The sequence below is a fragment of the Mus caroli genome, chromosome 3, assembly GCF_900094665.2.
Source record: "Mus caroli chromosome 3, CAROLI_EIJ_v1.1, whole genome shotgun sequence".
NCBI classification, from domain to species: Eukaryota; Metazoa; Chordata; class Mammalia; order Rodentia; family Muridae; genus Mus; species Mus caroli.
The window spans coordinates 82,682,286-82,709,626 of record NC_034572.1 but is presented as its reverse complement, the minus strand read 5'-3'; the positions used below and the strand labels follow the sequence as shown (position 1 = coordinate 82,709,626).

Here is a 27,341-nt window from a genome sequence, read left to right as displayed (position 1 = left end):
TCCAGCCTCGCCGATTGTGTGCGAGTCCGGGCCGAAGCTTGGGACCACCCCCCTCTTCCCTACGCACCAAGATGGCGCACGCCGCGCCCCTCACCTCCCCAAAGCCCCTCCCGCCCCCCGCCCGCGGCCGCAGCCGTCACTTCCGCCCCGCGGCCGAAACTGACACAAAGTAGCGGGCCGGGGCCCCGGGGGGGTCAGGAGAGCCGGGCTGCTGTCGGGGGGCGGGAGCCTGCGGGCAGCGGAGCCGAGCGCCCCCGCCCCAGCCCCCGGCATGGGCCGGACGGGGCCGCCGGGCGGAGCGCCGCGCGCGGAGCGCTAAGGTAAGGCGCCGCCGCCGTGGGGCCGGGGGTGTGGACCCGGAGGGTCGGCTCTGGGAGGCGCGGGCAGCGGTGCCACGGGGAGCGGCTGTGGGAGGCTGGAGAGAAGGGCTACCAGGATGGAGCGAACCGGTAGCTGTGCGCAAGCTGGGAAGATGGGGCCCCGAAGGGGCGTGCGGAGTTGGGGTGTGAGGAGTAACCTGGTGCCAGCCTTTAGGTGCCTAGAGAGGGAGTTTGGGGCTGATAGGATTTGTCCCGGGAAGGTGGAGGTTTCTCTGTGCCCCAGGAAAACCAAGGGTGCCAGGGGTGAGCTTTGGGAGCTCAAAGCTGTGTAGTGGGTCCTGGATACTGTCCTTGGAGAGGGAAGGAAGGTGGCCTCGGGTATTATTGTTTTCTCCTGTCTCGTCTATCTGCTAGCTTCCCCCGAAAAGGCTCTTGGTTGGAAAGGAGCGGAGGCCAGACCCAGAGGAGGAGTCCTTTTTTTCCTTCGTGGAGCGCTGCCTCTTTCCCATGGCTGGCTATTTTTATCCCAGATATGGCTGCAGAGGGGGCTGGGGTAGGGTGACGGGGCAAGGCGACGTGGCTGGTGGGCCTAGTCGGTTTAGAAAACCAGGATATCCTGAGAGGGAGACCTTGTTACTGCACCCCTCTCGAGGATTGGGGCCAAAGTTGTTCTCAGTCCTCCCCAGGGTCCTAGAGGTAAAAGAACTTCCCTGATCCATATCCAGACTTGACGCTTGATGGTCAGCTTGCTCCACTGTTAACTCTTTCTAAGAAGGAAGACCCAGGTGTTAGGGCTAACGATGCTTGCTAGCCTCCCACTCGAGTGGGGCTGGGTAGGAGCCAGCTATGCCCACCCTGCATCCTCTCCTTTAGCCTCTGGCTCCACACTCCACCCTCCCCGTGACTCATGCTCTAGATTGGGTGGAGACCCTGGCTGGGGCCCTGGAAGAGGGTTTGGCATCGCCAAAATGTTCATGAGGTTTTTCTTCCAGAGCCAAGGGGGCAGCCACTGTTGCTTGCCACAGTTGTGGAGAGTCAGGAGTGAAAAGGACTTAGTGCCCCTCAGGACTGTCTGCTCTGAGATCAAGGAGGGAGTGCACATTAGTGAAGGGAGACGGGGAGAGGATGACTGGGCTAGGACCACAGTCAGTAATTACAGAGATTGGGCAGACAGGCAATTAGTATCTCTTGGGACTGACAGGCTAGAGGCAAGGGAACTAAGGAGGGGCAAGGCTTTCCATCTGAAGGAAGAGGAGTTTCCTGTGGCCTGGACTTACACCTTTTTAGGAGAAAGTACATGAGAGGGTGGGAGGAAGCAGAGGCTCTCTTGAGCCTGTTCTTAGTGTTATTCTGACTGGACTAGACTTGGGGTGAGAGAGAAAGGTGACCCCTTAGCAGGATTGGGAAGACCTCTCTGATGGCCCCAGAGGGTGGCTGGACAAGATTGAGAGGAAATGGTTTGAGGACTGTCTGCAGGAAGTGGTGGCCATGCGACTGATGAGAACCCTCATGGGGAGGAGGTGATAATGGAAGCCCCAGTAATGAAAGTAGGGGTGGGGACATTAGGAGCTTTCTAGAAGGGTGGAACATGGCCACCCTGCTTCCTGATGCTCTGCCAGGTGTTTCCTGGCTCCTAGCTCCCCACCCAGCCCACTAGGGCACATTCTGCTTTCTAGTACCGGCAGCAGCTGTCATTGCCACTAGGACAGCCATTGTTCCTCAGGTGGATACCTTGAGAGCTGCATCTCATTTGTTATATCTGGTCTCTTCTAGGCCCTTTCCCTATAGGCTCTGGCTTCTGTAATTTCTCAGTTCCCTCATGTTTTCCAGGACAGAGGGAAGACCTCCCTTTTCTCTCAGGTATTCATGTCAGTGCAGGAAGGTGAGCGTTAGTGGAGTTGGAGGAGGTGGGGAGGGCAGGGCAGAGCAGAGCTAGGATAGTTTTTAGAAGGCATCTGATGTGGGCAGTGAAGAATTCTCGACCGCGTGTGTCTGTTACTTTCTTGCAGGGTCTCCCATGGATTGCTGGAAACTTGCTGGGTGAGATGGCACTGTGTGCAAAAAAGCGCCCCCCAGGTAAGAGAGGCAAGAAGTGGGTCTCTGGGGGCATGATGAAAATGGCTGTTGTTATGACTGAGGGAGCCAAGGGAAGAGGAAGGACTAGTATGATTCTGAGAAAAAAGGGGGATTAAGGCCACTAGGCGTCCTGAGCGGGTAGTTTATGAAGCTGAATTCATTTCATCCTTGGGCTGATGCTCGGCCGTGACTGCTAATCACCAACCTCTTAACTCAAAAGCATCTGCAACTCCTACTCTTTGGCCTGGGCTCTTGGGCTCTGGCCTCCTTTGCCTACCCACCGGAGTCCTCGGTTTCCCGCGGAAGGAGGGGTGTGTGTGGGATGAAAGCCGTTGTCCTGGACAACGCGGGCGGTCCGCTCTCCCGCATTGGCTGGGGGAGGGGGCGGGGCCATGCGCTGGCTTTCGCCTACGCGGCGCTGGCAGGCTTCGGCTCTGCAGTGGGAGCAGGTGGGGCGGAGCCTGGGGCGTGGGCTCCCGGTCCCGGCCACTCGGAGCTCGCCTCAGTCCTGAGGTTCGGGAGCGGAGCTCCTGCAGAGCTGGTGGTCCCAGGCGCAGGTGGCCGTGAGGATGGCTTGGGCTGCGGGTGTCGCGCACGCCCAGCGGCCGGGGCTCCCCTCTGCGTGGCCGCAGCTCTTGCGCCTCCCCGGGGGGCCGCCCCGTAGGCGACGCTGAGGCCAAGGACAGTCAATGCGCCTTTTAAAAACGGGATCATGACGGTCCCCAAGGAGATACCCGAGAAGTGGGCCCGGGCCGGGGCACCTCCCTCTTGGAGCCAGAAGAAGCCTTCTTGGGGGACAGGTAACGGGAGGCAGAGCCTGGCAGCTCTCACAAATCTGTAGTTTCCCCCCTCTGACCTCCACATTCCCTTGTCTTTAGCCTCCCTTCCTCCAAAGGGCTCTTTGCGGGCCCTTTGGGACCCTCCTTTTTCCTTGCATGGTGCTTGGAGATTAGGGTCTCAGTAGGACAGGGGACCCTTTGAGGGAAGTTTCTGGGTGTCAGATGTGTCATTTGTCTGGGGACTCTGTGGCCTGGGGTTTGTTACTGCATTGTGCTTGTTGGGAGAAGAGGTCTGGAATTCTGTCAGATGTAAGGTGGCAAGCTTACTGCGTAACCAAGTTACTGTCCCTTTTAAGTCTGAGGGGCTACCCTTCATCGGACACCTCTTATTCTTGGCCCTGGAGTTGGCCCCTGCAGCTTGGAGTCTGCAGGGTTTAGGTTGAATGCTGCTAAATAAGGGTCACTAACAGTGATGTTCCCTTTAGGGGAAATATTTGTAAATGGTAGGAAAAAGATTGCAGTTACTTCTTATCCTCTCTCCATTTCTGCTCAGTCTGCATGACCCACATCTCTGACATACACACCCCCACACTTGAAGATGAGCTTTGCAATAGGATGATGTCATTGTCCACCAGTCAGAAGCTGCTTATGGTGACATGTGACAAGAGGCTCCTTTAGAGAGACTGCACGTGGGCCTGGGATGCTGCAGCAGAGTGCTTTTAGGGCACTGTGACCCTCTGTCTTGGCACCACCCACCAAGCTCCTCCCTGTGATTAGGGCAAAGAGAGTGCTGGGTGTAAGTTTGCAGTGGTCTCCACAAGGAAGGAGGCTTTGTACCCTTAGCGCTACTGCTTGGCTATGACAGCGGATGTGTTAATAACAAAAGCAAAGGATCTGGGGCTGCCAGGGGGAGGGGGAACAGAGTGCTCCTGGAGAATGACCTTGATGGGCGATAGTTAGGAACAGAGGGCTTGTCCTGTGCTATGAATGTATCCTAAGGAGTAGTGGCACAGCCCTTGGAAGGCTGAGGAGGATGGAATCACACACAGTGAGACTTTATCTCAGAGGGAAGTAGGGGAGTAGTGTGCAGAGCGAGCCATGTGGCCTCAGCTGTTGGCAAACTGTAGATTGGAGCCAAGAATTAATAAGACCAACGCTGTCTCCTGTGGAAAGGAACAGTGGCTGAGCAGAGCCCTCACCAAGGTTGCGGTTCGTTAGCTCCTCCTGACAACCCTTGTTCTATTGCAGAAGAAGAGCGGAGGGCGCGGGCTAACGACCGTGAATACAATGAGAAATTCCAGTATGCGGTAAGTGGTCCCTGTTTCAGGCTGGAAGGGGAAGAATATTGGAAAATCCAAGGCTGAGGCTGGTGGCTGACTGGGAAGGGTGTTTGAGGGAGGCAGGAAAACTTTTTTTTTTTTTTGCCCAGAAACCATCTGCTGTTAGGCTGAAATTCTCAGGTCTGTTGCCACTGAAGCAGAACACTTTGACCTAGGGGACAAATACATTGTCCTGGGGAGACTTTCTTCTGTCCTCCTCTTTCCTGTCCCACAGCTGTGGGCTGGCAGGGCGAGGGGTGTGTGAGTGTAGAAGGTTTGGGAAGTACAGAGTTGGGAGAGGCAGCTCCAGCCCAGCTCTAGGTTGGGGTGAGGGGGCCTCATTATCCCCCTTGTTGCCATAGAGTAACTGCATCAAGACCTCCAAGTACAATATTGTCACCTTCCTGCCTGTCAACCTCTTTGAGCAGTTCCAGGAAGTTGCCAACACCTACTTCCTGTTCCTTCTCATTCTGCAGGTAAGTGACCTACCTCTCTTATGTCTTCTGTATATCACAAAGCTGAATAAAGCCAATAAAGAGGAAGGATTTGGGGGCAAGGAGCTCTGGCAGGCACCTCAGAAGCATGTCTCTGCTCTTTTCAGTTAATCCCCCAGATCTCGTCCTTGTCCTGGTTCACCACCATTGTGCCTTTGGTTCTCGTCCTCACCATCACAGCTGTTAAAGATGCCACCGATGACTATGTGAGTTGTCACCTTCTGCTTTCTCTGGTCACCACCTCTTCTTATCCACCCCACCCCCACCCCCCCAGCCCCCAAAGCCACTTTTATTCTGTTTTGTTTTGTTTTTTTTTTTTTTGGTTTTTTGAGACAGGGTTTCTCTGTATAGCCCTGGCTGTCCTGGAACTCACTTTGTAGACCAGGCTGGCCTCGAACTCAGAAATCCGCCTGCCTCTGCCTCCCAAATGCTGGGATTAAAGGCGTGCGCCACCACCGCCTGGCGCCACTTTTATTCTGGACAAGTCCTTGGTGACTTTGATGGTCCTCATGGTCCCAATAGATGTGTAGTACTTAGGCTGAGGGTTAGGCAGGGGCGTTAGGGAGAGTTGGTTTCAGGATGCGTCATTGTTCCAGGTGTGGGGAGGGACGGTGTCTTACTTTTCTTAGTTCTCTTTCAGTTCCGCCACAAGAGTGATAACCAGGTGAATAACCGTCATTCTCAGGTGCTGATCAATGGAGTGTGAGTGACTTTTGGAGACCAGGGCTGGGGGTGGAGGGAGGCTCCCACGGGAACCCCGTAGCTACTGATGGCCTCTACTGTCGTCTCTTTGCCTCAGCCTCCAACAAGAGCAGTGGATGAATGTATGCGTTGGTGATATTATCAAGCTAGAAAATAACCAGTTTGTGGCGGTAAGGGACAAGGTTCCTCCTTTTCAGTCTGCAGGGCTATTCTTCCTCTTTGGTAGAATTGTGGAAAGAGATTTTCCAAAATGGTGGGCTTCTGTGTCAAGGGAATTTAGCCGGGACTAGTTTTTTCAGGCTTTTTGAATTCAAAACAAACAGAACAGATCTCTATGCCAACCATAATGGCATGGTCCTTTAATCCTAGAACAGAGGTATAGACAGAGGTAGGTAGATCTCTGAATTCAAGGCCAGCATGGGCTACATAGTGAATTTCATACCAAAGAGGACTATAGAGTGGGAGGCTCTGTCTCAGAACAGCCCAGAACAAAAGGAAACCTGTGTTTACTGGAGGATGATCCCTCTAAGTCCCCCCCCCCTCCCAGGACCTCCCCTCCCATGAGGCCTCCCACAGCGGGGTGTGTTTGTGAGTTCTCATCAGACTTTCTGTGTAGGCGGACCTCCTCCTCCTTTCCAGCAGCGAGCCCCACGGGCTGTGTTACATAGAGACTGCAGAGCTGGATGGGTGAGTGGGCTGCTTGCTGTCTGCTTTCTCCTTGTATCTTTAGGGGTAAAAGAGTCTTTTGAAGGCGGTTCCCAGGTCTGAGATCTGAGGAGTTAGAAAGATAACAGCAGACTTTTGCTAGGCCAAGCTGTTGGGGGGCCGAGTGCCCAGGGTTGATCCCAGCTGCTGGGGAAGAGGCAGGACTCAAGGGTATTGGTTGTTCTTCCAGAGAGACCAACATGAAAGTGCGCCAGGCCATTCCAGTCACCTCCGAGCTGGGGGACGTCAGTCAGCTGGCCAGGTTTGATGGTGAGTAGTTCTGGAGCAGCCTTGGGTAAAGACGGTGGGCTTGAGTTTATAGTATATCTTTTCTTTTGGCTTCTCGTCTTTGTGAAAGTCTTTGTTGTGCAAGTCTCTGGCCATTTTCGGGAGGGACGTGTCTGGAATGCTAGGTGGTACCGTTGACTTTTGAACTGGGGTTCATTTCAAGGGAGCTTTGTGGCTGCTGACAGAGTATGGTTCCTTGCGCTTATCAGCTCAGAATAGTGGTTACGTTCCTCATAGCAAATCAGCCTGCCTGTCTGTGTGTGAGAAATCAGTATTCTCTCTTCCTCTCCAGTTCTGCTTTCCTTTTGTAACCGTACTAGCTGACAGTTCACCTACTAATGTGTAACCCATAGTAAGTGTGATTTAACTAAAATCTCTATAGGATGCCCTTTTGCCTGTGAAATACATCGGAAGTTTTTTGTTTATTTATTTGTTATGTGATAGGCTCTCTATGTAGACCTTGGAACTCAAAGAGCTCTGCCTGCCTCTGCTCTCTGAATACTGGAGCTGTAGGTGGCACACTGTCACACCCAGCCATTATAACTATCTTCTCACCACAAAAGAACCTTGCCTTGTCTTCTTCAGTAACTGAATGTGTCATAAATTGGCACTGTTCAGCCACCCTTTGGCCATTTAGTCTTTTGGTCCACTGATGCTTATGTAAACAGTGTTTGTCGTCTCCAGGTTGTGGGTTTTGGGAGCTGGGGAGATGGATCAGTTGTGTAAGCTTGAGGACCCAAGCCCAAATTTACCCAGATGGAGTAGCACATCTGCAATCCCACTGCCAGGATCAGACTCAGGAGGATCTGTAGGGCTGGCTGGACATCAAGGCTGGCCCATCGGACAGCTCCAGGTTCAATAAGAGAGAAACTCTATCCCAAACAGTGAGTTAGAGGCTGGTTAGATGGCTCAGTGGAGAAGGGCGTTTGCCTAACTACCTGAGTTGAAGTCCTGGGACCCATGAGGTAGAAAGAAAGCATTGGATTCTTCAGAGTGTCCTAGTCGCACAAGCAGACTGGGTAGGCCCGGGACTCACAGGGAGGAAACGATGGTCTTCAAGTGCCTTCACATGTGCACCCTGGCACTTGTGTGTCTATATGTGCTTGGCACACACATGTACACACACATACAGATAAGTGTAATAGGAAAGAGTCAAGTGAGAGCAATAGAGGAAGATGTCCCGTGTTGACGTCTTGCCCCACGTGCATGTGTCACATACATACACAGAAGTGGGATTTCGGAGTCTTAAATGTCTGTACTTTTTTGTGTGGTACTAAGGCAAGCAAGTGCTCTTCCACTGAGCTACATCCCTTGTGACCGTCTTTAGTGTTAGTCATGACACCATGTTGTTTTTCTATGTAGTGGAGGATTACCTTGAACTCCTGACTTTCTTTCCCCGCCCTCTAGTGTCTGGACGACAGGCAGGCACTGCCATTCCCGGTTTACGTGGTGTTAGGTTTTGAACCCGGGGCTTCCGTGTACTAATCATAATCTTTCCTTGAGAGGTCCTGGCAGTAGTGTGTCACCGTGTCACCATACAGTATCCTCATAGCTACCTCTAACCCCTCAGCACGGCTTTTCTAAAAACTATTTTTTTTTTTTTTTTTTTGGAGACAGGGTCTCAGTATGGAGCTTTGTAGCCCAGAATTCTCTGTAGATCAGGTTGTTGTCAGACTCAAGAGATTTACCTACCTCTTCCTTCCCAGGGATGGGATTAAAGGTGTGGACCATCAAGCTTAGATATTTACTTTTTTTTTTTTTTGGTTTTTCGAGACAGGGTTTCTCTGTGTAGCCCTGGATGTCCTCGAACTCACTCTGTAGACCAGGCTGGCCTTGAACTCAGAAATCCACCTGCCTCTGCCTCCCAAGTGCTGGGATTAAAGGCATGTGCCACCATGCCCGGCAGATATTTACATTTTAAAAATTGTATTATTACTTTAAAATTTACGTGTGTGTGTGTGTGTGTGTGTGTGTGTGTGTGTGTGTGCATGTGTCTGTGTGTGCGTGTGTCTGCAGAACAGAGTATCAGATCCCCTGGATCTGGAGTTATAGGGAGTTGTGAGCTACTCAAGGATGCTGGAAAGCAAACTCGGGTCTCCTGAACCGCTAAGCCTCTTCCCAGCCCTGTAACTACTTGTCTGTTTGCTTATGTGATTGAACCCTGAGTCGTGGCACTTTTGTCTCCCGTCCAGGCGAAGTAATCTGCGAACCACCCAACAACAAGCTGGACAAATTCAGCGGGACTCTGTACTGGAAGGAAAACAAGTTTCCCCTGAGCAACCAGAACATGCTGCTGAGGGGTTGTGTGCTGAGAAACACTGAGTGGTGCTTCGGGCTGGTCATCTTTGCAGGTGAGCCTCCTGACGTCCCTCAGGGTGAGGGATGGTGGAACCCGGAGACCTTGGGCCTCTGTCCCTGGCTGCAGCCTCTGCCTGCCTGCCTGCCTGCCTGCCCGCCTGCCTGCCTAGGGCGTCTGCTCTAGTGTCCCTCACTTTGTTTATTTGGCTTCCCGTTGTTTTCCAGGTCCTGATACTAAGCTGATGCAGAACAGCGGCAGGACGAAGTTCAAGCGAACAAGTATTGACCGCCTAATGAACACCCTGGTACTCTGGGTGAGCATCTGGCTGCTCCTGCCGCCTTCCCTGATGAGGCCCTCTGCCCTTGGTTCTTCTCTAGCCAGGAGTGGCTGCTCAGGGGCCATGCTCACTTCAGACTCCTTTCAGACTTGCAGATGTTATTTTTAAAAGCCTTAGGGACGTTCACAAATCAACAACTTAAAGAAAGCTAAAATAAACCACCCCTTCTGTGGGCTCGGTTTCCAGGGCATCTTAATATGCATGTTACCTGTTAGCTTTTGCCAGGGGCAAGGAGGCCTTCCTAGAGATGGATTCAGAGTTAAAAGAAAACTTTCCATGGGGAAGATGCCTAGCAGGGTAGGGTCTTTCTCCAACTTCTAAGGGTAAAGGACGGACCCCAAGGGGAAAGAAAGTCTTTCGTGCTCACTTTGACAGTTCCTGAGTCCTTCTCCTGTTTGCCTAGACTTGGATTTCCTTGTTGGGCTTTCCCACCCCTTTTCTACCTCTTCACAGCCTGCACCCAGCGTGCCAGCTTGCGAGGCCGGAAGGCAGTCATTGAGCTTGCTTCCATCTTGGCCTTAAAGGGTTTGTAGAAACCCTTCGCAGAAGTGGAGTTCCGCATACAAAGGCTCTTCTCGCCCCCTGGTGGCCACAGAGCAGAATGACGCCTGCTTTTCTGAGCCTCAACTTTGGGCAATTTTGGAAGTAGTTGTTGGAGACTAGACAGTGGTCTTCATTGTTCCCTCCCTGTCTTCTTTCTTGCTCAGATAAAGTCTTGATCTGTAGCCAAGACTGACCTTGAACTCAAGATCCTCCCAAGCCAGACTTGGTGGCTCACACCTAAAGTCTCAAAACTGGGGAGGGTAACACAAGTTGATCACCACAGTTTGAAGCTAACCTTGTCTCAAAAAAGTGAAGGCAGACCTTAGGATGTAACTTAGTAGGCTGCCTATTGTGGATGGAGCTCTGGGCTTAACTCCCAAGAAGGGGAAAAAAGCATTCTATACAATCCATATATTCTGTTGGCTTGTGTGGGCTCGCACGGGCAGATTGGTCATTTACAGCCAGCTTCTTTCTTAATCCTGTCAGAAGTATCTCATCCCAGCCACATCCTTTGAGGACTCGGGAAAGTTCCAGATTGGGAGCTGCTTAGTGTTTCTGCCTGCCTGTCATAGAATAAGGACATGTTCAGAGAGGGGACTGCATGCTATGGTGGTTCTCAAGCACCTGCTGCCCGCCCTGGTCCCTTACGGTAGAAAAGCGAGACCATGCTTGAGCTTTTATGGGCTCAGAATGTCAGCAGACCTCTTTAGGGTACATGGGGCTTCGAGAGCCACAAAGCTTTCTAAGCCTCGGCCTCTTCTGCGCTTTTTGTTTCTCCTCAGATTTTTGGGTTCCTGGTTTGCATGGGGGTGATCCTGGCCATCGGGAATGCCATCTGGGAGCACGAAGTCGGGACGCGCTTCCAGGTCTACCTGCCCTGGGATGAGGCGGTGGACAGTGCCTTCTTCTCTGGCTTCCTCTCCTTCTGGTCCTATATCATCATTCTCAACACCGTTGTGCCCATCTCACTATACGTCAGGTATGTGCTCTCGCCGGCCGGCCGGCCGGCCGGCCTCTATACATCCTTGCCTACTTTCCCGGAAGAGGAGACCCTCGAGAAGGAACATGGAGTCCTTTCTATCCTGTGACCATTTTTAAAAATATTTATTTATTTATTTATTTATTTATTTATTATATGTAAGTACACTGTAGCTGTCTAGACACTCCAGAAGAGGACATCAGATCTCATTACAGATGGTTGTGAGCCACCATGTGGTTGCTGGGATCTGAACTCAGGACGTTTGGAAAAGCAGTTAAGGACCTTAACCACTGAGCCGTCCCTCCTGTGACCATTTTATGTTACTTAAGTTTCCTGACATCTGGAATACAGTGGAATAGAAACTATATTAATTTATTCAGTACCACGTGGTATTTTATTGCCTGTTCTGGGCAAGAAGTGCTAAGATAACAGAGAACTGACCTTCTTCCCTTCTGAAACTTAAGCCTGACAGAGGAAGAAAACCCCACACATGTCACAAAATAGAAGTTGTTCTGCCTTGAATCTTCTGCTGAGTTGTGTAGGTTCCCTTTGTCCTCAGAGAAGCAGATTGGCTGGCCTGGGACTGGCACCAGTGCTAGCCCCTGATGTAGCATGTGATAGACGCCAAGTTCTCCGAGTGGTTAGTCAGGAATCCTTCTTAGACAAGGAGATGGTGGCATGGGGTGGGCAAGGGGTGGGCTGGGGGAGGAGGAGGAGGAGGGAGAAAGGCCAGAAACAAGGACAGGCAGATGAGAAACTGGGAGGATGTAGGAGTTAGGCATTTCAGCCCTGAGCAAGGAGCTGAGTGGGAGAGTGGGAAACAGAAGCCTGCCTTGGGTTGTTAGGGGCCTTCAGTCTTTGTGGGCCTGCAGGAACAGTTTGTGAGAACACCTGCAGAATAAGCAGCCTTCAGGAATGCTTTAGCAGGCCGCTGGCTGCGCTGGGCAGCACGTGTGGGACATTGGCAGTAAGGAGAATGTCACCAAGCAGAGGCCAGTGAGGACGAGGGAGAGAGAAGACAGTCCGGAGGAGTCTTTCCTGCCTTGCGTTTCAGATAAGGGAGCCTGTGACTCTTTGGTTTTGAACCAGTCACTGTCTAGTCACATGCCAGTTTAGAACTAGTGATCCTCCTGCCTCAACCTCTCTAGTGCTGGGGTTGTAGGTCTGTCCCATCATACAGGCTCAGTAGCCTATGGCATTTTGAAGGAAGTATTTTTGCAGATGCTCTTTCTAGCTTCTATCTTTAGTCAATGACAGTTGTACTCAGTTGAGCCCAGACTGTTGTCCGATCTCCTTGCCAGCCCAGATCCTACAAACGAAGCACTGCTGTGTGTATGGGGTAGGGGCTGTGGCTTTCCTCCAACAGGAAGGAGAGTGTTGGAGAATTGGCTTGACTGCTGGCTGCCCTCAGCCACATGACCTCAGGCTAGCCTGTAGTCACTTAGGGCCTCACAAGCTGTCTGTTTTCCCTTCTTATATGATCCCTGTGTCCGTCCCTACAGAAGGATGTTTTGATAGAAGGCACTGAATTGGAAAATACTTATAAAAAGTTAAATTACCGTGCGGGCCTGGTACCTCATGCTGGTATTCACAGCACGTGGGAAGGCTGAAGCAGGAGGACAGTCATAAATTTGAGGTCAGCCTTGCCCCTTAAAACAAGCCTCCACCCCCCAATAAAACCCAACCACAGCAGCAGCAGCAGCACATTCCTCTGCAGTCAGGTACTGACCTAACGCTGCCGTGACCACTCTGCTGCGTTGCTGTTATTTAAATGTTTTCCTGCTTCCCAGCTCATTTTGTTTTCCCACTTTCTCACTGTGCTGTACCTGCCTTGAATCTGAGTTTACTTGGAACTTTTGGTAGCCACCTAAGAGAGTTTTTTCCTGAGTTGAATGGAATCAGCGTTTGTGTCTAGAGGAGGGTGAGAGTCGGGGTGATTATGGTCCTGGGGAAGGGCCAGGACAAAATTCCTTTTTTTTTTTTTTTAATGTTTTTCGAGACAGGGTTTCTCTGTATAGCCCTGGCTGTTCTGGAATTCACTTTGTAGAATTCAGGCTGGCCTCGAACTTAGAAATCTGCCTGCCTCTGCCTCCCAAGTGCTGGGATTAAAGGCGTGTGCCACCATGTCTAGCTCCAGGACAACATTCTTAGGCATTTCATTTTTGTCTCCTAACAAGATCCTGATAGGAACCAAGTTGAAGCAGGGTTCCAGGTGTGTGGCCTACTGCTTGGCCATCCTGGACCTAGACACAGGATCTTTTCTGGGAATGTTAACAGCCCTGATGCTCAAAGTAATGACTAGCTGGAAGTCCCTTGCCCTGTGACATAGTGTCGCTCCCACGTTCTCTAGGCCTCTATCCCAGTGTGGGAGTGAAGCCCTGGCCTATGCTGGGCCGTGAGGAGTGACGAGGCCTGGGCTTTTCCCCACGTGACCTCTTGGAGTTGGCTCCGTGTTGCCGCGGCATGCACAGTGCCCTCATTATTTCTCTCTTTTCTCTCCCTTCCCTCTTGCATTTTCTCTTATTTTTCTCTGCATGGTTACTGTATTTAGTCCTGAGGTAAGAACTGGCCAAGCGCCGCGTGTCCAGTCCCTCTTCCTTCTCTGCCTGTGCCATCTGTCCTGCCTGCCCAGAGCCTTTGCACCTTTCTGTGTGGAAAGCGTCAGGAGGGTCGGGTTGGGAGCTACTTTGTCAGTGGTACACAAGCAGCTCCACCTGCAGGTTTCCCTGCCCCTTCCCGTCCAGGTTCCTGTACCCAGGTGTCTTCTCCATTCCTGTTTCTCCCCAGGCCAATGCCTGCAGCCAAGACCCATGTGGGTGGGATATTTCCTTCCCTCTCCGCTTCCCAGGCCTTACCTCCTGTCCCCTATGCAGTGTGGAAGTCATCCGTTTGGGCCACAGCTACTTCATCAACTGGGACAAGAAGATGTTCTGCATGAAGAAGCGGACCCCTGCGGAGGCCCGTACCACCACTCTGAACGAAGAGCTGGGCCAGGTGGAGTACATCTTCTCTGACAAGACGGGCACCCTTACCCAGAACATCATGGTGTTCAACAAATGCTCCATCAATGGCCACAGCTATGGTAAGGCTCAGTACTGAGGGCTGGAAGGACAGTGGAATGGGGCTCCCTTGTTGTGCTGACGCTGGAGTTTCCTTCTTTCCTGTTTGGGTGTGAGGGACCTTGCAAGGGTCTGCTCTGCATCCTGTGTGGGGAATCGTACTGAGGGTCCTTTTCTTGTCCTCTCTTGGAGCCCTTGCTCTAATCTCAGCTCTCGCACCAGGGAAATACCTTGATTATTTGAAGTGAGCCCCAAGACACTGGCCTCTGGGCATGCTGGCTAAGGTGGACCTTGACTGCCCCATGAAGTGTAGCTTTCCTTGTTACTGCAAGGGGCCCTTGTGAGTCTCTGGAGTGTAATTGCAGTCTTCCTGGTGTGGCCTTGAGGCTGAGCTGCTGGGATGGGGTGGGGTGGGGTGTGTGCAGGTTCGAGACCCAGCAGTCAGTAACTGTTTCTGCATGAACCTAGACTTCATGCCCAGGGTGTAAGGCTTTCTTTGCTCTCTGGGCCTGGAAGGTGTCAGGCATCCAGCAGGCCTGGAGTGTTGGTAGAGGCAGGCAGAGAATCAGACCGGCCCTTGTGGGGAGAGCTACTGGAAGGTGGCTCGGAGGGACATGGTGAAAAGTGGGCACTATGGCCCTTGTGGCCAGGTTCCTGGAGCCTGGGATCCTGGGTAGCTAAAGCATGCGTGTGGGTGGCATCTAGAGGCTGAGTGGGTACCCGTGGGGTCTACACTAGAGCTTTCTGTGATACTCTGGAGAGTCCCAGTACTGACGCTGCTTTTCCTTCTGTCTATGTGTAGGTGATGTGTTTGATGTCTTGGGGCACAAAGCTGAATTGGGAGAGGTAAGATCCAGTCTCCATGAATATTCTTTATGCCAGTTAGAGACAGTCTGGGCACCTGGCCAGCAGTAGCTGGCGTAGATGGGAACAGTGTATTATCTCAGCAGGAAGTGGAAGGTATTAGAGAAGTGGATGTGTGAAGGAGCACTGGTGGCGGGTGGGAGTTGCCGGGTGAGGCGTGGTGCACACTGTAATCTCAGTGCTTGGAGACTGAGATAGTCAGAAGGTGGAAGCAAGCCTGGCTTACGTAGAGAATTTCAGGTCATCCCAGGCTACATATTAACACCCCGTTTCAAAGAAAAAAGGGAAAAATCAAAATAAAAAGAGCCCAGCTAGACATCTGAGGCCCAGAGTGGCCAGGGCTCTTACTGAGAGGTAGGAGACGGGAGAGCATTTCCTCAGAGTCTTCTTGTTTGCTCCAGAGACCAGAGCCTGTTGACTTCTCCTTTAATCCACTGGCTGACAAGAAATTCTTGTTTTGGGACTCGAGTCTCTTGGAGGCCGTCAAGATGGGGGACCCACACACGCACGAGTTCTTCCGTCTCCTCTCCTTGTGTCACACTGTCATGTCAGAAGAAAAGAACGAAGGTGAGCTGAGGCGCTGGCTCAGGTTCTGGCCCAGTCCAGTTCATGCTCCTGGGTACTGCTGCTCTGCCTTGCTGCTGTACTGGGGCGTCCTGGGCAAGGCAAGTGGCTGGGATGGTGGCTACTTACTGCGCACGCTCCTTTTCCCTGCCAGGAGAGCTGTACTACAAAGCTCAGTCTCCAGATGAGGGCGCTTTGGTCACCGCAGCCAGGAATTTTGGTTTTGTGTTCCGCTCTCGTACCCCTAAAACAATCACTGTCCATGAGCTCGGTACAGCCATCACCTACCAGCTGCTAGCCATCTTGGACTTCAACAACATTCGCAAGCGGATGTCAGTCATAGGTGAGGCCAATACCAGGGAGCCGAGGAGACCTGGGACAGAGATAGGCCTGGTAGGGGGACTCTTGTTTTATTAGTTTAGATTCTGCCTGAAATTTTCTGGCACATTTCTCCCTTGTGCCATTCACAGTTCGGAATCCAGAGGGGAAGATACGACTCTACTGCAAAGGGGCTGACACAATCCTGCTAGACAGGCTCCTCCCTCCTACCCAGGAACTGCTCAACAGCACCACTGACCATCTGAATGTAGGTGTGCTGGCCAGGGGCCTCTGCCGTCTCAGCACTGTGAGGTGGCCAGGGCATGTCGTCCGCTTTTTTTTTTTTTAAATTATTTTATGTGCATCGGTGTTTTGTGTGCATTCATATCTGTGTGACTATGTCAGATCCCCAGAACTGGAGCTATAGACAGCTTTGAGCTGCCATGTGGTTGCTGGGAATTGAACCCAGGTCCTCTGGAAGAGCAGCCAGTGCTCTTAACTGCTGACCCGTCTCTCCGGCCCCATGTTATCCCTTTAAAGATAAAAGTGTATGTTTATGTGTACTTGTGTTTATGTGTGTGTATATGTATTTTGTAGTCGATATATGTGTGTGTATTCACATCATGGTGTGCCTGTGGAGGTAACAACTTGAAGGAACTGATACTATCTTTCTGTCTTGTGGGCTCTGGGGAGTAAGCTCAGAAAATCAGCCTTGGTGGTAAGCACCCTCACTTGCTGAGCCATCTCACTAGCTCACGGTGTTGTTATTTTTGGTGGGGTTTTGTTTTGTTGTGTTGAATACATTTAAGATCTTGATAGATAATGAATACATTTAGTTTCTTTTTTTTCCTGAGGTGAAAGTATTTAAATGAGTGCAGCCTGGCATTACATTATGCTTATGATCTCAGTATTTGGCAAATAGAACTAGAAGGGTTAGAAGTTTGGGGCTAGTCTGGGCTACATGAGCCCTTGTCTCAACAAATCAACCAGGAGGGTCATCACATAAAAGCACTAAGGCCAATCATTATGGCAGGCATGAGTTTGATTCTAGAGCCCATATGGTAGGAGAAGGTAGCCAACTTCCTTTGACCATTGCATGTGTGCTATGATGCACAGACACATACAGACACAAATAACAAAATACTGTTAAACAATTAAAAAATCCAACCAAAGATTATCTCAGCTATCTGTTGAGATTTGAGTTGCAGTTTCCTTGCTGTGTTTTCTAGAATTCTTTTCATTTGACTTTTCCAACCCTTCCTCCAGGAGTATGCAGGGGATGGGCTGAGGACCCTGGTGCTGGCCTACAAAGACCTGGATGAAGAATACTATGAGGAGTGGGCCAGGAGACGCCTCCAGGCTAGCCTGGCCCAAGACAGCCGAGAGGACAGGCTAGCCAGCATCTATGAAGAGGTTGAGAGTGACATGATGGTATGGACTGAGGAGGACAGACTGATGGTGCAGCAAATGTTGTAGATCACGCAGCTCTCCTCAGAAACCCTTGTGGTATTTTCAGCTGCTGGGTGCCACGGCCATTGAGGACAAGCTTCAGCAGGGAGTCCCAGAGACCATTGCCCTCTTGACTCTGGCCAACATCAAGATTTGGGTGCTAACAGGAGATAAGCAAGGTGAGAATGCCTAACAGGGCAGGACTGGTGGCAGATCGACACACTGGTCCTGTCGTACCCTTGTGTGGAGCTGGGCCACCAGGTGGGAAGGCGTGCTGGCCCTGTGGTGGCCAGCCTGCAGCACCTCTGTTCTGTCTTGGCAGAGACAGCTGTGAACATTGGCTACTCCTGTAAGATGCTGACTGACGACATGACAGAGGTGTTTGTAGTCACAGGCCACACTGTCCTGGAGGTGCGAGAGGAGCTCAGGTAAGCGGAGGCTGCAGAACCAGAGCTGTGCCCAGGCACAAACCGGCAGCTTTGACTTTTCCTCTGTGTGCTTGTTCTGCAGTCCTACCACAGTTTCTTCCTGCCCTCACAGGAAAGCCCGGAAGAAGATGGTAGATACCTCCCACGCTGTGGGCAACGGCTTCACCTACCAGGGGAACCTTTCTTCTTCAAAGCTCACTTCTGTCCTGGAGGCTGTTGCTGGAGAGTACGCCTTGGTCATCAACGGGCACAGCCTGGTAATGCTTGCCATCTTTAGCTTGGAGCAGGCTACCAGGCAGGACAGTGCTCAGACCTTGTTGAGTGCTTGCCCATAGCTCCTCGGTTCCCTCTTGGCAGAGAGGGCTTTGAACATGGGTTATGCTTTCTCTCAGTGGTATCTTACCTTGCTCTCAACTTCCCTTGACTTGAGAGAGGGAGGGGTTGTGATCATTAAGGGACCAGAGGAGCTGAGGGGTGCTCTGGGAACACTATGACTGTTTCTCTGTTTCAGGCCCATGCCTTGGAGGCTGATATGGAGCTAGAGTTTCTGGAGACAGCATGTGCCTGCAAAGCTGTCATCTGCTGTCGAGTGACACCCCTGCAGAAGGCACAAGTGGTGGAACTGGTTAAGAAGTACAAGAAGGCAGTGACACTTGCCATTGGGGATGGAGCCAATGATGTCAGCATGATTAAAAGTGAGTATGGGCTTGGCTGGACTCTGTAAGGTCTCAGGACCAGAGAAAGGGGGGTGGGGGGCTGTCGCTGGGTGGGAGGAGTGAGGGGCAGGACTGTAATTGGGNGGGAGGAGTGGGGGGCGGGGCTGTAACTAGGTGGGAGGGGTGAGAGGCGGGGCTGTCACTGGGTGGGAGGGGTAAGGAGTGGGGCTGTAATTGATGAGATCTGAAGTAGAAGGTCACCTCCCCCTTCCTCTCATCTTTTGTCTCTGCAGCTGCTCACATTGGTGTGGGCATCAGTGGGCAGGAAGGGATCCAGGCTGTCCTGGCTTCCGATTATTCCTTTTCACAGTTCAAGTTCCTGCAACGCCTCCTGCTGGTGCATGGGCGCTGGTCCTACCTACGCATGTGCAAGTTCCTCTGCTATTTCTTCTACAAGAACTTTGCGTTCACCATGGTCCACTTCTGGTTTGGCTTCTTCTGCGGTTTCTCAGCCCAGGTAGCATGCGTTTCTAGACCTCTCTGCTGCATGTGTAGGAAGAGGCCAGTGCTTGTTGTACAATCTTGAACATTTGAGTTCAGATCCCCAGAATCCGTGTAGAAGTCAGCAGCAGTGGGAGCTGGGGACGGAAGGCTGTCTGGAAGCTTGTAGGCCAACCTGGCTTACAGTAGCAGAGGCTGTGTCTCAAACAAAGTAGAAAGCGGAGAACTGACACTCAGTGGCTGTCCTTTGATCTTCGTGCACACTACAGCACACCCATGTCCCCTAGATAGGCACAACCTCATATCTCTCTCTCATCCACGTGTGGAGTAAACACCTAACAACAGACCATAAGTCTGTGCTTTTAATTAACCCGTCCCATTGTTTAGTACTTAATAAATGTTGGTATTTCTTTATCCTCTTTCTTTTTTGGGGGTGGGGGCATGGTTTATTATAATACAGGCTGACCTGTTTATCTACCGTGTAGCACCACTTAACTTTGAACTCTGAATCTGGCCATGGTGGTGCATACTCATTCCAACACTCAGGGAGATAGAGACAGAGCATTGAAAGTTTGAGGCCAGCTTGGGCTACATAGTGAGTTCCAGATCAACCTGAACTACATAGGAAACCCTGGTCTCAAAATAACCAACCCAAAAGGAAAGCTTTTGTTGGGAGAGTGGAGATCCTAGGACCCTGAGGAAGCTTGGTAGGGCTGCTTGGTGATGTGAAGCCATCTTCCTGTGCCTGATTGCCAGAGAAGGCTGTTGCTCACTCTCCTACCCCGTTCTCTTCCAGACCGTTTATGACCAGTACTTCATCACCCTGTATAACATCGTGTACACCTCCCTCCCCGTCCTAGCCATGGGCGTCTTTGACCAGGTATGGGGGTGGTCAGGGAAAGGTTGTCTGATATGCCAGGTGCGGGGCACTGCCCCGATGCCAGTGGACACTTCCAGTTGGGGGGTCCGGGGGATCCTTTCCATCTTGGCTCTGGAACTTGTAACTCCCCTTTGTTGCTGAACACAGAGAGATTGGGAGAATCTAGCTTAAGCCTGCATCTGTACCAAGACTTTAGGAAGGGGGACTGGAGAGCATCCGTGGCAGCTTCTGGGGTCCTCCCCTCACAGGATGTCCCGGAGCAGCGAAGCATGGAGTACCCTAAACTGTACGAGCCAGGCCAGTTGAACCTCCTATTCAACAAGCGAGAGTTCTTCATCTGCATCGCCCAGGGCATCTACACCTCTGTGCTCATGTTCTTCATCCCCTATGGGGTGTTTGCGGAGGCCACTCGGGATGATGGCACCCAGCTGGCAGACTACCAGTCCTTCGCAGTCACTGTGGCCACATCGTTGGTCATTGTGGTCAGTGTGCAGGTATGAGGCCATCCCTCAGGAAGGAGGGAGCCTTTCTTGGGGACGGGGTTGTGTGTGTGTGTGTGTGTGTGTGCCTCAGCATCACACCTTTGTTTCTTGTGGTGGGGTGGGATCTTGGGGTACCCCTCCCTTCATAACTACTCTTTGCAGATTGGGCTGGACACAGGCTATTGGACAGCCATCAATCACTTCTTCATCTGGGGCAGCCTCGCAGTCTACTTCGCCATCCTCTTTGCCATGCACAGCAATGGACTCTTTGACATGTTCCCAAACCAGTTCCGGTTTGTGGGTGAGTACCCGTGGCATCCTTTTTAATCAGTGATGATTTGTATCTGTTCTAGGGACGTAGGGTAGACAGCTAGCACTTACCAATACTTTACATGCTGGGCACCTTGCAAGGTACTATGCGATATGAAGAGGTGGGTGACTCAGGCTCTGGTGCCAAGGGATGTCTATTTCCTTGAGAGGGAAGAACAGCCCTTGCCTGGCTGTGGAATGGCAGAGCTCCAAGGAGGTCAGGGATGGCAGGCTTCACGGTCAGCAGTGCCAATGGAATTGGTCAGGGATAGTCCTGCAGAGGAGACTGCTGTTAGTGAGCAGAGCCTGGAGTGTGAAGGTACCGCTTGGCTCTTGGCGAGCTCATGTGGGGCAGGAGGCCTGGAGAAGCAGTGGGGAAAGAGAGAGGTCTCTGAATGCAAGGCTACCAAGTGTGCCTTGCTTTTCCTTGCCAGAAGTCTTCATTTACTTAGAGACAGGAGACAGATGGCATCAAAGGTTGTTTTCTTTTCATTTGTTACTTGTTTTGTTCTTTTACATAGGCTGACAAGTGCCTCTACTCCCAGCACTTGAGAGGTGGAGGCAGGAGGACCAAGGTCCTTCTCTGATACATAGCAAGTTCAGAATATCCTGAACTACATGAGAGCCTGTTGTCTCAAAAAGGAGTGTGTGTGTGTGTGTGTGTGTGTGTGTGAGTGAGTGTGTATGTGTGAGTGTGTGTGTGAGTGTGCGTGAGTGTGTGTGTGTGAGTGTGTGTGAGTGTGTGTGTGTGTGAGNTGTGTGTGAGTGTGTGTGAGTGTGTGTGTGTGTGAGTGTGTGTGTGTGTGTGTGTGTGTGTGTGTGTGTGTGTGTGTGTGTGGATTTGGGGATATAACTCAGCAGAATGCTTGCCTGCCTTGCACAAAAGGCTTTGGTTTCCATGGTTTGAGCAGGAAGTACAGAAAACAATTCCCACTTTAAAGGGACAGCGTTACTGTAGTTGGATAATAAAGTAGAGGGCACATGAAAACAGAATGGCTAGGACCTCCAACAGGAATCTGACTATGGGCTCTTGGAATTCTTTAGATATTTAGAAACTGGAGCCAGCAGCCTAGATTGAGTTTGAAGAAGAGAAAGGAGTGAGCGGGGCACTGTAGTTCTGGGCTAGCGAGTGCTACCGCTGTGCTTCCCTACCTGGAAAAGGCAGGTACACAGCAGGCTTGGGGTAGAGGAGACGGTCCATCACATGGGCCTTTTTAGCCTGGAGGTTCCTTGACTGAGATGGTTAAAGAAACAGGGTTTCAGGAGAGAGTTGGAGAGCAGAGACAGATTTGGAGATTAGCATTTGAGTGGCAGACAGACAGACGTTGAGGGTGCGAGGGGTTTGAGTTTGAGGACATGGAACCATGAGAAATAGCAATGGGGAAGTGAGGAGATCCCCTCTGTCAACTTCCTGACTCCTATCCTTCAGGGAATGCTCAGAACACCCTGGCCCAGCCCACCGTGTGGCTCACCATCGCGCTCACCACGGCTGTCTGCATCATGCCTGTGGTTGCCTTCCGCTTCCTCAGGCTTAGCCTGAAGCCGGATCTCTCCGACACGGTGAGAAGCCTGGCAAGGCTGGCCGCAGGCCTTGGGGGGCAGCTGCAATGTGACAGAAAAAGCCTCTTTTGCTTGGGTGCTGTAGAGCTGTGTCTGGGCTGCGGGACTCTAGGGGCACGTGCTGCACCTGGCTACAGAAGTTCTAAGCTGATCTGCCCTGGTGCTCTGGGTCCCTGCACCAAGGTGGTGCCTGTCGTCGTGAGCGGATACTGAAGGACCCCCCTCACTATGCCCTCCTCAGGTCCGCTACACCCAGCTGGTAAGGAAGAAGCAGAAGGCGCAGCACCGCTGCATGCGGCGAGTGGGCCGCACGGGCTCTCGGCGCTCTGGCTATGCCTTCTCTCATCAGGAAGGTTTCGGGGAGCTCATTATGTCTGGCAAGAACATGCGGCTTAGCTCCCTGGCCCTCTCCAGCTTCAGCACGCGCTCCAGCTCCAGCTGGATCGAGAGCCTGCGCAGGAAGAAAAGTGACAGTGCCAACAGCCCCAGTGGCGGAGCTGAGAAGCCCCTCAAGGGCTGAAGACCTGGGCTGGGACCCCCTGCGTCAGGGACCAGAGCTCACAGGGCCGGTGTCTGGAAACTGCTGGTCCTTCATGCAGCCTGCCTCCTCTGCCTGGTGGACTGCTCTGCGAGCCTCACCAGTTTGTAGAGGTAGAGGGAGTAGGCCCCAGGGACAGCGCCAGTTCAAGCCTTGGATGGGGCCACAGTGAGGGACAAGATGTGGAACCAAAAACACACGAAAAAAGAACTATGAGATTGGGTCCAGCCCTGTCCTGCTTGGAGTCCACAGGGAGACTATAATCTCCATATTTTTTTACTCCTATTCCCCAGAGGGGCCCTTGCGCCCTTGTTCCTGAATTACACAAGAATGTATCACGCCGGGAAGCCAGAGACCTGCTGGGGCCGCCAAGCCCCTCATATCATCGTGTGTCCTCTTGGTTTATATTTGTGTTGTTTGGTTTTGTCTTTTTTTATTTGGTAAGTGGAGGAGGCCTTCGTGTGACTTTGTGTTGTGGTTAGTGTCTTAACTCTCCTGGGAAGAGGAGACTGGCACACGCTGGGATGCCCTACCTGGTGGAATAGCTTGGGAGGGACCAAACTACGTAAGGGTGCCAGTGTCCTGATGGGGTACAGAAGCCACCAGATAGGTGTCAGCAAGAGGTTGTTGGGAGAACAGCAAGGAAGCATAGTCCTGGCTCCCTCCTCACCTGTGCTGTGGCCTCCCCAGGGCACACATACGGGTTCTTGGATCGCCAAAGTCCTGCTAGTGCTGGACTAGAGCCCAGATAGTGGCTGCATCATTCTCAGTGAGCTGTAGCTGATAGGAAATGTAGTCCTGAGACGGGAAATAGGGTTTTTGGATTCTAAATTGAGTTCCCAATTCCTTAGCGTACTCACTTCCAACTTCCCTTCCTTCCTACCCCTCATTATCCGGTGCTTTTTCTACCTATCCCTGAGGTGAGACTGAAAAGGGAAGCTGACCTCTGCTGCTTTGGCCCAGTAACCTAGGGCTCTGTCTTCTGGCTCAGCCTCCAGCAAGAGTGCTAGGAGTTAGATAAAACCTGTTCAGCCCGGAGACCACTTGCCCGGTCTGGACAGGGCATCTTTGGACCCCTTTCACAGCCCAGCTATCCAAGTCAGGTACATATTGAGCTTGTTGTTACCTGTCGCTTCCAGAAGAACCTCTTCCTCTTATTTGCTAGCAGCAGGGTAAGGAGGAAGACTGGCGTGGAGCTGGGACTGGTGGACACAAGAATCTAGATGTCTCATGCAGTTGCCCCAAAGGAGCTGGGGGTGGGGTGCAGGGAAGTGGGGTGCAGGAAGGAAGGGAAGACAAGACTGGGGAATCTCTTTTGGTCATACAGTTTACAAGCCCAGTATCATGTCTGTTTGTCTGTCTCTTAAAAGGAAAGTCTGATTTTTATACCAAAGAGGAAATGATTTTTTTTGTATTTGGTTTGTCTATATTATATAAATACATATTATATATATATATAGCTATATATATATTATTTTTTTGTTCTCTCTCATTTTTTAGGGAGGGAGGAAAGTACCATATTGCATTGAGCTGTAATTAAGGAACATTCTGTATAATTTATGACATTTCTATAATTGCAAAAATTATATCATTTTATGGATATAAAAGAAAAATGCCTTTTTATAAAATTCCAATTTCTGAGAGGTGAGTAATTTGTCTCTTTTTTTTTTGGTGTTTAAATAAGACTGGGTAAAAGCACAGGCAGAAACCCTCCAGGGGTTTTGTGGGTGGATCTGAGTGGAATCAGAGCCTTCGGGGCAGCTCTCCCCAGTCCTGTGGCCTGAGTTCCAACAGCTCTGTCAGAGCAGCAAGAGCTGGCATGGGCCAACTTACTCTGTGCATGCTAGGTGCACATGCTAGGTGCACATGCTAGGTGCACATGCTAGGTGCACATGCGGTGAGTGCATATACCCTAGGCTGGCCTCCAGCTCACAGCACAGCTACAGATGAAGTCTGTCCTGCCTCTGCTTCCCCAGTGCTCCAGTGCAGGCTGTACCACTGTGACAGGTTAATGTGGTTAGGATTTGAACCCAGGGCTTGGTACAGTCTAGGCAACCGAGCTGTATCCATAGCCCTCAACTTTCCTTTTAAAATTTAAAGCCTTTTCATTTAGACATAAATAGAAACTTACCAGGTTGCCCAGGTAAGCCTTGAATGTGCTCTGCAGCTTAGGTTGGTCTAGAACACTCAGCTCAGGGAGAACAGGCAGGGCAGCTCCTGGAAACTGTGAACTGGAGAGCTTGCAGAAAGCTCTTGAGTTGGGTTTACAGGCAGTCACCACTGTGCTCTCAAGGTTTTTATTTTTAATCTCCCCTCCTATTGCTTCTGCTCCTCAGAGAATACTCTCCTAGCCTCACAGCTTTCTGGCTTCTCAAGTAAATATAGGTGACCCCAACCAAGCATTTGTAGAACGACCATGACTTCAGACAGAGGTAGTAGACCACCAGGGTGCTGGGCAACCTCTGCACAGTGGTCTAACCTACCCACCTCTGGGCCGAGTCTACCCCTCTGCTAATCTGTCTGCCCTGAGGCAGTGCTTCCTCTCCTGAGGAGTTCCTAGCAAATGCTCAGCTCAGGGAAGTCGGGAAGAGCAGCCTCCTCCAAGAGGGGAAAGAAAGGAAGCTGAAACAAAAGGGTTGTCTGTATTCTGAGGCCAGTCTTGGTTATATAGCAGGATTCTGTAACAGACCTACAGGGGAGGAAGAGGACCGCAAGCCTGGGAGCAGCCTGGGTTGCTTGTTTTGTCTTTGTCTTATTTATTTATTTATTTATTTATTTATTTATTTATTTATTTATTTATTTTTGAGATAGGCTCTTGTATAGATCAGGATGCCCTGGAATTCAAGGATATCTACCTGCCTCTGCCTCCTCGTGCTAGGATTAAAGGCCTGTGCCTGCCTCCAAATGGGAAGAGCTCTTCCAGCCTACAACAGTTCTGGGTGTCTGGCCTTGTTCCCTCCACCTCCTCTGTCACCCCCACCCAAAGCCTAATTAAGGCCCTTCCTGTGACCAATGGGCCTTTGGCGTTACCTGTTCTTCCTGCCCCCTGAGGCCCCTTACTAGACCTGTGGTGAGGTTTTCCAGGCAGAGAGGGTTAGTCAACCACAGGATAATCTTCCCCCTTCCCTCTTGTTTCTTTTTGGTGAGAGTATCTTGTTATATATATTGCAAGACTGGTCTAGAACTCCTGGTGAGTTCTCACTTGACCTTCCAAATGCTGGAAGATTATAGGCGTAAGCCACCATACCTATCTTGTTGGTGAAGACAGGTCTTAGTGTGGAACCTAGGCTGGCTTGGAACTGGTAGGAGTCCTGCCTCTGTCTCCAGCTGGGTTATCTGGGTTCATTGTTTGTCCCATCCTCCCCTCAGCCCTCCTCTGTCCGGTCTCCTATTTGGCAGAAGTCATTGTTACAATTCCTGTGCCACTATCTCAATGATACGGACCTGCTGACACATTTCTGTTCTGAAGATGGGACTAATTGAATGTGTGCTGCTTACATTTTTGTATTAGCTTGACACAAGGTTGGGTCATCTGGGAAGAGGGAGATTCAGTTGAGAAAATGCCTGTATCAGAGTGGCCTACAGGCAAGCCTGTGGACATTATTTTGATTAATGATTGATGTGGGAGGGTCCAGACCACAGTGGGCAGTGCCATTCCTGGACAGGTGACCTTGGGCTGTATTAAAAAAGCAGACTGAGAAGCAATCAAGCAAGCAGCATTCCTCTGCTGTCTCTGCTTTTGGTCCCATCTTGAATTCTCAAAGCCGGCTGTGGTGGCTCTAACCTGCAATCCCAGCACTCAGGAGGCTGAGGTAGGAGGAACACTTGAGTTTGAGACCAGCCTAAGTTGTATAAAGAGTTCAAGGCCAGCCTGGGCTACATATGACAAGATCTTGTCTTAAACATAACTAAAGGACCAGAAGGACTTGGGTATACCTTCGCACCTTTCATAAGAGAACAGCAACCAGGCTGGCCAGGCAAGCAGCTATAGCACCCTACTGTTGCCACCAGGCAGGGCACAAGGGAGGGAGTCCCAGAGGAAGAATCAAGGTGGTAGACCTTGTTCTTGAGACTAGAGGGAGCTAGGCATTAGGAGGCTTCTGTGTTGACCACTGGAGCGCTGGCAAAAGGAGATGCAGACTTCTCCCTCATCTCTGATCTGGAAACTGGTTCTGTACATGACTTCAGATCTGTACCTGAAGCTGAGGTGAGAGAGACCGGAGTTCTGTGCTTAGTTCCAGTAGAGCCTCTCGGCTGACCCAACTCTCTTTGAGACCATGCCCTGACTACTGTGAGGGTGTGGACTTGTTTGACCCTCCAAAGCTTTCTGCGACGGGCTCTTCCAGTTCACAGTTTCCAGGAGCTGCCCTGCTTGTATCCAGCTGGGGAGGTGTAGCCCTGTTCTCCCTGAGCTGAGCAAGCTTGTTGCTAAGGCCAGTTTGTGCCAGATCCTCTGGCTGATCCCTGTACCACAACACAGCAGCAAAAACTGGGTGTTTCTTTTGCAAAACAGCTGTTAAGGCGTGGTATGTTTCTAACTCCGAGTGTTGGGAGCCTGAGGAAGGAGAATCAGAAGTTCAAGGCCAGTCTCCTCCACTGCATATAGTAAGTGTAGAGTTCAAGGTCAGCATAGTTTTCATGGATCTGTCTCAAAACAGAATAAACAAACCCCAAGACAAAACAAAAAGTGTGTGTGCGTGCGCGCGCTCGTGCGCATGCGTACGCAAAAGCGTGCACACATTTGCAGTCTAGCTCAGTAGTAGACTGAGATTGACCTTGGTTCTATTCCCAGCACCACAAATACCAACAGAAATATATAAGTGGACAGAGAACAAGGGTTTCCTTTGGGCTAGAAGATCCTGAGGGTTTTTTGTTGTTGTTGTTGTTTTTTT

The 27,341-nt window shown here is 51.3% G+C and overlaps 1 protein-coding gene across 3 annotated transcripts; it reads left to right on the top strand.

Moving 5' to 3' along the window:
- The first annotated feature begins 138 nt into the window (after positions 1-138).
- Atp8b2 (ATPase phospholipid transporting 8B2) lies at positions 139-24,090 on the top strand. Of its 3 annotated transcripts, none has more exons than XM_021158825.2 (28): positions 139-320; positions 2,330-2,396; positions 4,424-4,482; positions 4,857-4,970; positions 5,096-5,194; positions 5,629-5,690; positions 5,788-5,860; positions 6,307-6,377; positions 6,586-6,665; positions 8,876-9,034; positions 9,207-9,295; positions 10,645-10,841; positions 13,715-13,923; positions 14,703-14,746; positions 15,166-15,331; positions 15,483-15,671; positions 15,799-15,914; positions 16,913-17,077; positions 17,163-17,274; positions 17,418-17,523; positions 17,636-17,780; positions 18,035-18,218; positions 18,473-18,696; positions 19,477-19,560; positions 19,809-20,054; positions 20,205-20,343; positions 21,781-21,911; positions 22,153-24,090. In XM_021158825.2, the coding sequence occupies exons 2-28, from the start codon at positions 2,366-2,368 to the stop codon at positions 22,429-22,431; spliced, it is 3,573 nt and encodes a 1,190-aa protein (XP_021014484.1). In that variant the 5' UTR covers positions 139-320; positions 2,330-2,365; the 3' UTR covers positions 22,432-24,090. The 3 variants fall into 3 exon arrangements, with proteins under 3 accessions (XP_021014484.1, XP_029331231.1, XP_021014483.1); XM_029475371.1 differs by lacking the exon at positions 139-320 and adding an exon at positions 430-449 and having other exon boundaries at positions 22,153-22,552; XM_021158824.2 differs by lacking the exons at positions 139-320; positions 2,330-2,396 and adding an exon at positions 2,885-3,196 and having other exon boundaries at positions 22,153-24,085.
- The last annotated feature ends 3,251 nt before the right edge of the window (positions 24,091-27,341 follow it).